The 12,820-nt window shown below is 38.4% G+C and overlaps 1 protein-coding gene across 3 annotated transcripts in view; it reads right to left on the reverse strand.

The window, feature by feature from the left end:
- Positions 1–12,820, reverse strand: part of LYST (lysosomal trafficking regulator) — a 193,923-nt gene that overhangs the window by 74,889 nt on the left and 106,214 nt on the right. For all 3 annotated transcript variants that reach the window (XM_027094060.1, XM_027094059.1, XM_027094061.1), the window contains 4 exons: positions 11,180–11,349; positions 9,697–9,927; positions 7,880–8,046; positions 6,640–6,792 (listed from right to left, as the gene is read on the reverse strand). In XM_027094060.1, coding sequence (XP_026949861.1) covers positions 6,640–6,792; positions 7,880–8,046; positions 9,697–9,927; positions 11,180–11,349 — 721 coding nt within the window. The remainder of the gene's footprint in view (positions 1–6,639; positions 6,793–7,879; positions 8,047–9,696; positions 9,928–11,179; positions 11,350–12,820) is intronic.

Here is a 12,820-nt window from a genome sequence, read left to right on the forward strand (position 1 = left end):
CACACACACACACACATACAGTTCAGAATGCTTTGACAAAATATTTTCAAATACTGTTTCACTTCCTTGTATTCCAAAATAATCAACAGATTTTTAAAGCACATCACATTTTAGCATGAACATTACTATTTCTGGGTAATTAACATTGCTGAATTTTATAAATTAGTTTTGAAAAGTGTATATAGTGACATAGTAGAAATCAGCCAAATAAAGTGAAGAGCCCAGATATTAAAGTGATTTGGAACATATGCATCACGTGGGATTCAATCCTCAAAAGCATTTCCCGAGAAATGTTTCCTCAGGTTAAAGAGGCAGGAATGGGGTTCCTGCATCGTTACTGCACCTGCTCTGAAAGGCACCACACAGGGAGCGGATCCAGGAGAAAAGGAGGGGACTGAGTCTTGATTTAATGGACTGAAGGAGAAGGGCATCGGAAGTTGACCACAGGAACGAAAATGACGTCTTGGTAGGTGAGGAATAATGAAATCCTTCGTTGGAATTGAACCTTTTTTTAAATTATGAAAGCATATATATCAAAGTCCACAAATAGCCTCTATACACATTACTTACAAAAGGTTTTAATGACTCGTCCTGCAAAATATGTAAATATTTTAATAGCATTTTAGATTGTCCAGTATTTTAGGTAATCAGTATTTTTTATCAGTTAATACATTTTGGTAGGTGGAGTCACCTCTGAGACAAAAATGAAGCAAATAAAAAGAAGAAACATTCATATCTGGGATATATTCAAGAATAATATTATCAGATGATGTCCTTAGCTTAAGCGGATTCTTCCAAACGTCTACATCTCTGACAGCTTTCATGCTGTATAAGCAGCTGATAATCACAATTCAGAGATGCGGCAATACACCAAATAAGGGCATGTTAAGTCTTCTTCAGTTCTATGTACTTGAAAAAGGGGGAGGGTATCCCAGCAGTCAGGCTGTGACGCTGCATTGAGCTGGTGTGGCCTCACATACTCTGCTTTCTAAGCCTCAGGTTCCTAATATGGAAGATGTGGATTAGAAAGTAAAACAGAGCCTACCTCACAGGCAGATACTTGTCACTATCCGACACTACACTAAGTATATTTGTTTACAGGCTTATTGGCCATTTTCTCCAGTAAAATATAAGTTCCATGAGACCAGATGAAATCATAACTGATAATGGCTGATGCTCAATAAATATCTGATGGCTGAATGAATGGATAAAGAAGTTTGTTCTGTGGATTAAATAAAATAATGTACGTGAAACACAATGCCTGTCTCATACAAAGAATTAAAAGTTAATAGTTGGTATTGTTATTAATGGTTGAAATATAAAGGAAATTCATTGGTAGGTGAATTATATCAATAACACGATATACATATATATATACACACACACACACACACACATACAGTTTAAATGTATGTGTAGCTCTTTAAATAATACCCTAACACTTACTTCTTCCTTTGTGTATTAAGGTGATGTGTAAAGTTTTTATATTGATAAGCAGACAAGGGAAAAAATATATATGTAAGAATGTACATTGCTATCCTGTTATAATAGCAAAAACAAACAAGTAAAAAAAATACCTTTGTTTATTAATAATGGTTAGGGAAGAAGGTTGGGAAGAAGATCATGGCAAATCTAACAGATTATTAGGCATTCATTAAATATAAGAATATTTATATTGTATGGAAAAGTATACTATATTGAAATATAAATCAGTTTACAAACAGAAGGTTGAGTGATACTAAATAGTGATGATACTATTCAAGCAGAATTCTCTCTCTCTCTCTTATACATATCTATGTATATAAAAAAAAAAGACATAGACACTAAGGAATGGGTGCTTTGTTCACTGGGTGGTAGGGAACCATCGGAGCTGTTGAGCAGAATGGTACACGAGTCAGGCTGTAAGAAGATTAAGCTGGCAATAAAATATTACCTAACGCCTCCAAGAGTATGAGAACTCACAATCTAGATGTGGCGAAAGTGCTGCTGAAGAAACGCTGGTCCCAGGCCATGGATATCCTGGGATTCACAGCCTGAGTGAACCTGTCTGCCATCAAAAACTGGTGTGTGGCCACAAGAGGAGCTGTCCCTACAAGGCCTGCGGGAGGTGCAGGGGGTGGCGGCTGTGGGGTTGGAGACGCCAGCCGTCTCAGCAGTTTTCAGTAAACGCTGAACAAGTCTACCCAGGAAAAAAAAATCCCTCCAAACATCTGCCACTAATGAGAACAGCCTGTATGAAACCTTTGAAGGAACAGTTGATGATCTAAATGATGGAAATATAAATCCCTCTCAGTCACTTTAGTATCATGAACAAATGGACTTAGGTGAGTTTTTAATAACCACACTGCTCAGAAGCAGAGGAGCTTCAGCACTGTGTATGTTTTGCTCCGACAGTGTACAAGGCCAACACACTTTTGACAATAATTTTTGACTAATACTCAACAAATACAACACAAGCTTTGCCAAATACGTGTGTAAAACAACATGTAAGGAAATACAAAGCAACAGTTTAACACATATAAAGTGGAGTTTTATAAACTGGATTTATAAAATGACATTATAAAATGACAGAATTTAAATAAGGTAGTATTTAAAACAGGAAGAATGCTTGGGAGAGACCTGAGAGAGACATAAAGATACAACAGACCTGGAAGGAGTGGGTGTTGGGTAGGACACAAAGAGATGGGTGCAGGGGCCTCGCTCCAGCAGTCTCTAAGTCTAGGCCTCGGTGGATCTGCAACATGAGGAAGCTGGACTGGATGACTTTCAAGGTCTTTTATCAAGTTCAAAATTTTTAGGATTCTATAAGCCTCATGTGGCCTTACGGTAACTGCATTTACTTAGATAGTGTGAAAAATATAAGCCCCAGTAGAAGAGGCTAGAGGAGTCAGGAACAAAAAGGAGAATGGTTTAGAGAAAGGACTAAAAGTCTATTATCCACTTTAAAATGACTCACACAAAGAAAAAATAAATAATACAAACGTGGAGCTCTGCGGGGCTCTTAGGCTTAGGGTGATAAAAGCGCTAGTATATAAAAGAGAGAGACGACAGACTGTTAGAGAAATCACAGACCAAACAGAAAATAGCAAAAGGGCCGCTGTGTTAGCCCAGGCACAAGCTGATCATAAACTAAACCAGGGAACTAGGTAGAAAAGGGAAGAAACAGATATGAGAAAGAGAAACGTCAAGAAGGAAGAAATAGCAGGCATTTGTGCAGGTAGTAAAGGTATACTTTCCTCTGTCAAAGAGGGTGAATTCCATATAAGCAGCCTCTGACTATCTAAGAAATCCTGCAAAGGGAAAATGGTCCAAAAGTCACCTTTTGGCATGCAGGCAGTTGAGCACTACTGCCAGACTTGGTAAAAGGTGGAATTCCACCTGGGACAAAAGAGGCACAACTGGGAGGGAAGCTCATGAGGAGAGATTATATTCAGATATTACATCAAGGAAGGATAAAGAAGATGTGGCACATATTTACAATGGAATATTACTCAGCCATAAAAAGAAACGAGATTGAGCTATTTGTAGTGAGGTGAATAGACCTAGAGTCTGTCATACAGAGTGAAGTAAGTCAGATAGAGAAAGACAAATACCGTATGCTAACATATATACATGGAATCTTAAAAAAAAAAAAAAAAAACTGGCTCTGAAGAACCTAGGGGCAGGACTGGAATAAAGATGCAGACATACGGAATGGACTTGAGGACACGGGGAGGGGGAAGGATAAGCTGGGACGAAGCGAGAGAGTAGCATTGACATATATACACTATCAAATATAAAATAGATAGCTAGTGGGAAGCAGCCGCACAGCACAGGGAGATCAGCTCGGTGCTTTGTGACCACCTAGAGGGGTGGGGTAGGGAGGGTGGGAGGGAGGGAGACGCAAGAGGGAAGAGATATGGGGACATATGTATATGTATAGCTGACTCACTTTGTTATAAAGCAGAAACTAACACACCATTGTAAAGCGATTATACTCCAATAAAGATGTTAAAAAAATAATAAATAAATTAAGGAAGGATGTATAGGGAGATAAGTTTAGTTACATGGATGCTTTACAAGTTTTATTTACATAAACTTTCATTTAGCATAATGTAAACATACTCCTGCGAAACAATGTATATTTGATAGCTTTTCTCTACAGATGAGTGTTTCACATGGTTTTAAACTTCGGCATAGCACCGACCACAGTGAAGCAGTTTAACTCAGGTAGAAGAAAGATTTGGATTTAAAAGCCCTCAAGACTGTACGGGTGATTAAACTTCAAACAATTTACCAAGTCCTCTGTTTGGAGAAATGTGCGTGTGTGTGTGTGTGTGTGTGTGTGTGTGTGTGTCTGTATGTGCGCATATACCTATGTCCAGTATATACAGACGTGTATATATATGTGAGTGTGTGTGTATGTGTGCATGTACCTACATCCAGTATATACAGACGTATATGTGTGTGTGTGCGCGCACATGTACCTATGTCCAGTATATACAGACATATATGTGTGTGTGCACGCATGTACCTATGTCCACTATATACAGACGTATATATGTGTGTGTGTGTCTGTATGTGCGCATATACCTATGTCCAGTATATACAGACGTGTATACATATGTGAGTGTGTGTGTGTGCATTACCTACATCCAGTATATACAGACGTATATGTGTGTGTGCGCACATGTACCTATGTCCAGTATATACAGACATATGTGTGTGTGCACGCATGTACCTATGTCCGCTATATACAGACGTATATGTGTGTGTGTGTGTGTGCGCGCGCACATGTACCTATGTCCAGTATATACAGACATATATGTGTGTGTGTGCACGCATGTACCTATGTCCACTATATACAGACGTATATATGTGTGTGTGTGTGTGCGCGCGCACATGTACCTATGTCCAGTATATACGGACATATATATATGTGTGTGTGTATGTGCGTGCACTTGTACCTATGTCCACTATATACAGACGTATATATATATGTGTGTGTGCGTGTGTCTGTGTGTGTGTGTGCGTGCGTGCATGTACCTATGTCCAGTATATACAGACGTATATGTGTGTGTGTGCGTGTGTGTGTGCGCATGTATCTATGTCCAGTATATAGACGTACATATATATGTGTGTGTGTGCGTGTGTGCGCACATGTACCTATGTCCAGTATATACAGATGTATATATATTTGTGTGTGTGTGCGTGTGTGCGCGCATGTACCTATGTCCAGTATATACAGACGTGTGTGTGTGCGCGCGCGCGCATGCACCTATGTCCAGTATATACAGACGTATATATATGTGTGTGGGTGTGTGTGGGTGTGTGCGCGCGCTCATGCACCTATGTCTAGTATATACAGACGTATGTGTGTGTGTGTGTGTGTGTGCGCGCATGCATCTATGTCCAGTATATACAGACGTATATGTGTGTGTGTGTGTGCACATGTACCTATGTCCAGTATATACAGATGTATATGTGTGTGTGTGTGTGCGCGCGCGCATGTACTTATGTCCAGTATATACAGACGTATATATGTGTGTGTGCACGCGCATGCACCTATGTCTAGTATATACAGATGTGTGTGTGTGTGTGTGCGCACGCGCATGCACCCATGTCCAGTATACACAGACGTATATGTGTGTGTGTGTGTGTGTGTGTGTGTGCCTATATAGAGCCAATGTGTATGTGGGGGGGGTGTTTACGCTATCTTTCTGAATTAATGTGTATATAGGTCAGAGCAGATTTTGTGGAAATAAGTCTAACAATATTAAAAATAAGAATTTGATGACATGTCCTCATTTACAGCAAGCCCTAAAGTCACGTGCATAACATAACCATATCCGAGCCACCATCGTCTCCTGCCCTGACTATTGCAATAGCCTCCTCCTTGCACTTCCCACTACCTTTCCTAGTTTCCACTAATCCACTCTGCACAGAAACCAGAATGGTCTTTACAAAATGAAAATCTGGTTATGTCATGCCAGCTACTTAAAAACCTCTGACAACTTCCCATTAGGATAAAATCTAATAAACTCCTTAACATGGCCCATATGATGACACGTGATCTGGTTCATGCTGTCCTGTATAGCCTTATCTGGCAGCACTATCTCATCAAGGGCTACACTTCAGCTACATGGCTTTCTTTCAGTTCTCTGAACAACCTTAATTATGTCCTGCCCCAGGACCTGCACGTCAGCTGTTCATTCTGCCTGTAATACTCTTCCTCCGGCTCCTGCTAACTCCTTTCTCATCCCTTATGTTGAAATCCCACTTCCTCAGAGGCTTCCCTAACTCTGGATGTAAATCAGGCTGCCCTGTTACGGTCTCTATTCCTACCTTCTACATTTCTCTACTACTTTACGGTAGCAGGGAAGAATCTGTGTCTTTTTATTTTTTTCATCACTGTATCGTCAACATTTAACACAGTGCTCGGCACAAGGCAGGTGCTCAAGAGATAACTGAATGAGAACAGCACTGAAAAGAAAGCAGTAGGAAAGTAGCAGTTTTCCTCCTCTGGGAGGAAAACCTTCTCAAACTTTATAGTTTAGCTTTTGAAACAAAGAAATGTTTTCAAATGTGAATGCCATCAGAATACAGGGGAGTCAACCTACCTTCCATTTATAAGTATTAAAACATTATTTCAGCACTCACCAGCAATGCTCTTTCGCTTTTGGAATACTGCATGATGGGGAGCAGAAGGCGACTGAGATGAATCTGTAAGGTTTTCAGAGTCATGATTTGCGGTGGTCCTTATAAATTCCATAGCAGCCTGGAGAACTCTATACTGTAGTGCAACAGCCATATCTAAAAACAGAAGATACTAGAATGTTTTCAAGCTATGTGTTTGTTAATTTTTTAAAAAATTGAATTGATTCTTACATTTATGCAATATCAAAACTGCCAATAGGGCTTCCCTGGTGGCGCAGTGGTTGAGAGTCCGCCTGCCAATGCAGGGGACACGGGTTCGTGCCCCGGTCCGGGAGGATCCCACATGCCGCGGAGCGGCTGGGCCCGTGAGCCATGGCCGCTGAGCCTGCGCGTCCGGAGCCTGTGCTCCGCAACGGGAGAGGCCGCAACGGTGAGAGGCTTGCGTACCGCAAAAAAAAAAAAAACCTGCCAATAATATTTTATTAGAGATAAATTTAAAATTTTTGATCAACGTGGGTTCTCAATGGTTGTAAACATTTCTTAACTATCTTTAAAAGCAATTTTAAAGCAAATTTCCAAACGATTACTATAAAAAGTTCAATAGAAAAATACTAGCTCACAAATTTATTTCGTTTATATAATTGTTTTAAAGAACAGCCTTTTTAATATATAAGGCAAAAGTTTAACCAGAAATTCTCACATTTTTCTGCCTCCTATTCACTATAATATTTGCCACTAAAGAAAACTAATGTTTTATGTTACTATTCAGCATAAGACTTTTCATTCTACTTGGTAAGAAAAATCAGCAGTTTTTTTTTTTGTTTTGGTTTGTTTTTAAATATTTATTTATTTATTTGGTTGCACCAGGTCTTAGTTGCGGCATGTGAACTCTTAGTTGCGGCATGCATGTGGGATCTATTCCCCGACCAGGGATCGAACCCAGGTCCCCTGCATTGGGAGCGTTGAGTCTTAACCACTGCACCACCAGGGAAGTCCTAGCAGCTTCTTTTAGTGATGTGTTGGCAGCTACTAATTACATCAGGGCATCACTTTAAAATTTTTGCCACTTAAAAAGGCTTCTTTTTAAAGCCAGTAAACAAAGTTAAGGATGAACCTTCAGTAAAACAGTTTCTCTCCTCTATCCCACTCTCTCTAGAGAAGCCAGAGAAAGAGATTAGGCTCTACTAACATTTTTGGCTATTATACAACTGCCCCCCACAAATCCATGAAAATTAGATCTTACTTTGGGTCCTCTTGCTTTTGCTGTTTTGAAGATATCCAAGCAGTACAATAAGATCTTCAATAACTCTAAAATACTGTGAGCCTGAGGAACTGCAAGCATGAATTGTAACTGCTATGAAAAGTTGCTGCAGATCACAAGCAAGCAATCTGTATTCATTCAAAGGAACGCTAAAGAAAAAGAACAAATAATTTAAGGCAAATAGAACTGGTTTGAATTCCTGTTCTGCCAGTATTCATTCATTCTTTCATGCATTCATTCGATATTTATCCATGCTTACTCTATGGCAGGTTACATAAACTACACGCTAGGAACAGAAATAAGAAGACACGCTTTGACTCCTGTGAAAATTCAGCTTGCAAAGGACCAGACAAGTGAACAGATAACTATAACCAGTAAGTGGTGGTAAATGTAACAACAGAGGCTACACAAGATACTGTGGGAAAGCACTGGCAGGTTCCCAACACACTAACGGTGAAGATTCTGTGGGCATGAAGAGGGATATTCTGAGAAGGCTTCACAGAAGTGGTGAATTTGAATAAATTAACTGACCTCTCTGAATCTCACTTACACAATGTATGTTTATTTTAAGGATTAAAAGAGATACAGATTTGAACGTATATATTAATCACTTACAACTACCTAATAAATATGAATTAGTATCTTCTGTCCCTCAATTTTTAACCTTGATAATCTACCTCAATGTGTGATATTAAGCCTCTCCACTTACTTTTTCAAAATCAAGCAAGAGTTAGAAGTGGTAAATTCGGGGGTGGGCGGCAATCAATAGAGTAGCATATAAGGACATTCTGTAAGTACAGTTTCTTTAAAATAACAACAGCAACAAACTGCTCTTAGCAGGAGCCTGCCGGTACTCTTCCCACGTTCCACCAATTTCATGCACTGTATTATAATCAAGACTAAATGTTTTGAGGAATACAATGCTTTGTATTTCTCATATGCCCAGCACACAGATCCTCAATAAAACAGGTGCCCAATAAAACCTGCACTGAGCTGACCACAAGTTGTCCTCTCTAGCACCCAGGAGCCTCCCTGCCTAGAGAGTCACCGAGGATATGCTCTGCCTTCTCTGCAAAAATATAGTTAATAGTTAATGTTTTAACATGCAGTTAGATGATGCTTCTAGAGATGTGTATCTTAACATTATGCTAATAAAAATGTTATACTGTACATCATAAATGCAGACACTGAAGGCACAAAACCCAAATAAAAATATAATTGCCTAACGTATTTTTTAAAGCTGTTAATCAATTGAGTGGGCAGCCATTTGCCAATGTACTTTTCGCTACCAGAAATTCATTTATGGTAGTAGACAGCGGTACAGCATGCTAAAAGTGGGAGAGCATGGTGACTGTAAAGCACAGGCTTCTGAAGTGAGAAGATTCAGCCTCAAGTTCTCTGTTTATTAGCTGTGTGATCTGCAACAAGTTACAGATCACTGCAACATCTCTCTAATCCTCAATTTCCTATTCCTGATGGGGATAATAATTTTTATAAGACTATAGTGGAAGCTTGGTAAATATATTTGAGGACAATTAAATTTATTCACCTTGTCTTCAGGTTCTAAATACCTAAAAGTACATCATATAAATAGCTTATTTTTTTAAACCAACCTTTTTGAAAATGATGGAAAATATGCCCTCCAAATTTAATTTAATTTGATTTAATCAGTTTTAGAGGAAAGAAATTCTTTGAAAGTATTATGAAATATCAAATGCTTTAATGTAACCTGCTAGTAAAGTTTTTCCCTTTCCAAAGTTCTTATCAGATGTAGTTTTAAATAATGATTTAAAACTTACTTCTTTTCTAATCCATTCAGAGCTGCTACTGTATTACATAACACGTAGAGAAGACCATTATCCAACAACATATCTGCTACCTTAGAACAAGAATTTAATATTTGGAGAAGAAGTAAGAGAGCGTTATGCAAGAGCACGTTGTCATATAAGGAGGTCTCTATTAGTCCCAGAATAGGAATGACAGACCACTTCTGAAAAAGTCCCATGTTTTTCACATCTTCCAGATCAAATCTATAATAAATAATACAGTTAAGAGCACATTAGAAGCAATTAACCATGAAATAAGGAAAAATGATTGCAATATGGGCCATTTTGTTGACTTGATTTTGAAGCTATAAAGCATAAATTAGGGAAGCAAGGATTCTTAACCGTTTTTAGATCATAAATCCCTCCAATAAAAAGATAAAAGGTGTTGCTAGAAGTCTGTTCCAAGGCAAATATTCAAGGGAAACATTTATACAATTTCATGGTTTTAACTGACTCACTTTAATTTGTCCATGAACCACTAAGTTGTCCAAAGATCCCCTGCTCTAGGGATCTATATAACAAGTGTGCAGAAAAAAAAAAGACTACTATTTTACACAGTATTTCAGGGAACTAGTAAAAAGAGGTCTAGTGAAAGGAATGGATCTCGAGTTCTTGTTCCAATACTCTTTGTCTCTGGGATGGAAGGAAATTATTTACATGTTTTATACCTCATTTTCTTTATCTGTCAAATATGTGTGGTGATGTTTGCTCTACTTTCTTCTCAAGACTTTGTGAGAATCAAATGAGATGATGCAGAATTGCTTTGAAAGAGCCAAAAGCTGTAGGCAAATGCAAAGTACTATTGTCATTGCTGCATCTAATAAGTAAATTCTTCAAGGTCTGAATTGGTCTACTTACAAATAAGTAGGAGACACTTAATAATAATACAAGACACACATTTCTCTCTACTTTGTCATACACAGAAATAACAGTTTAACTTTTCTGCCAAACTTTTGACTTGGGAGAAAAATATTCTTTAATTTTTGTACTTATTTGCTAATCCTTCAGCATTATACCAGGGACAAAGCTCAGTAATCAGAATTCCAGGTGGGGGACTGACTCTTCACCCAGATAAGCCGGGTCTCAGAGGGAGTGAGGAGCTTGTCTATGGAGCCCTCCTATAATCTGCTGCTGGGACCACAGAAGCCACCTTCTTCTCAGTTAACCTCAGGTTAACACTGGATACCAAATCTTAACTATCACTTTCTTTCATCTGATGCAGCATTTCTTTCTTTCTTTCTTACTTACTAGTTTCTAGCTAATGAATGAAATACAAAGGAAGAAGTTATATTAGAAAGAATATAATATGGAAAATAATAAATTGATTCACCTGGAAAATGACTTTTAGTAGATTTTTTCTAAGAGTGACCAAGCGATTTTGTTAAGAGTCAGTTTAACAAATTATACATTTAAGACAAAAGATTCCCAATTCTGGTGGAGGGAAGAACCCACTTACTCTTCATCAAGGCCAGCATGTCGGCCAAAGAACATTTCAATGAAGCATTCTAATAATTCCTGAGTTCCCCGATGAAGATACAACTGGTTGGCTAGCAAGGAAAAGCCACGATTCTTCAGAAATTTATCCTTTTGTTCCTTAGATGCTCTATTAAAATATGCATCTAATAGCTGAGGAAAAAAATTAAGTTAGACAATATATTAAAATTTTATATAATGTATACAAGTCAGACAGTGTATTATATTTGTAGTTGTAAGTTATTGTTTAATTTCATCTGTATAGAACAGAGAAAGCTCAAAAAAATGCCACCTCCATAGCAAAATGAAAATGAACTTTGTTCTGATTATTACGGAATGCTAATGATGACCCTGTCTTGGAGATCTTAATACTTTTGTGATGGGAAACTAGCTTTTTAGCTGAGCATGGACACCTAGCAGATTGGCAGCCTTAGCTGAGTATAAGTAGAATATTTGTGCCTAGTTCTAATTCTGAAAAAAGAAAAATGAGTCAGCACTGTATGAAGCTTTCTCTGAAAAAAAAAAAAAAAATATATATATATATATATGTGTGTATATATATATCCCAGACCTCTATTTTTCTAGACTTCTTAACATTTTATTTACCTTGAGCATAGGCCTAAACTTCCATCCTTTCCCAGAATCTTAAATGCAACCTGTGTACAATCTAAGTAATTATTTTTCCTTCCAAACTCACTTCTTCCATGGTTCTGATCTTAGAGCACAGTAGCACCATCCTATGAGACTTTAAGGCTAATCTCACTTTTGGCTTTTCTTGTCCTGATTTCCCACACGTAATTATGAAGGTCTCTCACCTCCATTCCAGTGAATGTCTCTCAAATCTGTCTGTCCTTTGACTTTCCACTTCCCCAGCTCAGGGACTCATCATCTCTCCCCTGGACCACTGTGATATCCTGCGAACACAACACTTCCACCTCTCTCTCCCTTGCGATGACTCCCTCACAGTGGTGACAGACTATTCTTCCCAAAACACACACCTCTCTACCGCCCTACTTAAAAAGCTTTCTAATTTACAGCATAATACAAACTACGCCTTTTGCATGAATCCTTCCCTGGTTCCCGCATCAGAATTATTTGCTTTTCCTGTGCTCCCATTCTTCTTTATTAATACTACCACTGAAGCACTCATCACAAAAGTCCTGACATTTTACTTAGTTGGGTATATGTCTCTCTTCCCCACTGGCCTATAAACTCCTAAATGCAGAGGCTTATTCCCCTTTATATCCCACATAGCAGCTAGCCCGGTGTTTTACACATGAAATGGAAGCTAAGTAAATAGTGGGTTGCAACTGATTTAACAATATCCCACATCAAACTAAGAAAATGAGAATCTTTAAAGACCATTTCAATATTGGGTTGTCTCCTAATGGGAACCATTCATATCAAATATTTATTCTTTCAACGATGTACTTAGGACCTTTTATATATTAGACACAAGATGCCTACCCTCACAGGACTTATATTTCAGTATGGGAGGTTAAAAAAAACCAAATACACAAACAAATTAAAAAGGTACTTACAAGACACACCTAGGATGCTAGACATAGAACAAGTGAGGAGCAGGGCTAGACAGAAGCTGGTTTGAAAGGTGAACAGGAAAGGC

Source organism: Aethalodelphis obliquidens, unplaced genomic scaffold, assembly GCF_003676395.1.
Source record: "Aethalodelphis obliquidens isolate GAN/ISIS:26980383/991018 unplaced genomic scaffold, ASM367639v1 scaffold87, whole genome shotgun sequence".
NCBI classification, from domain to species: domain Eukaryota; kingdom Metazoa; phylum Chordata; class Mammalia; order Artiodactyla; family Delphinidae; genus Aethalodelphis; species Aethalodelphis obliquidens.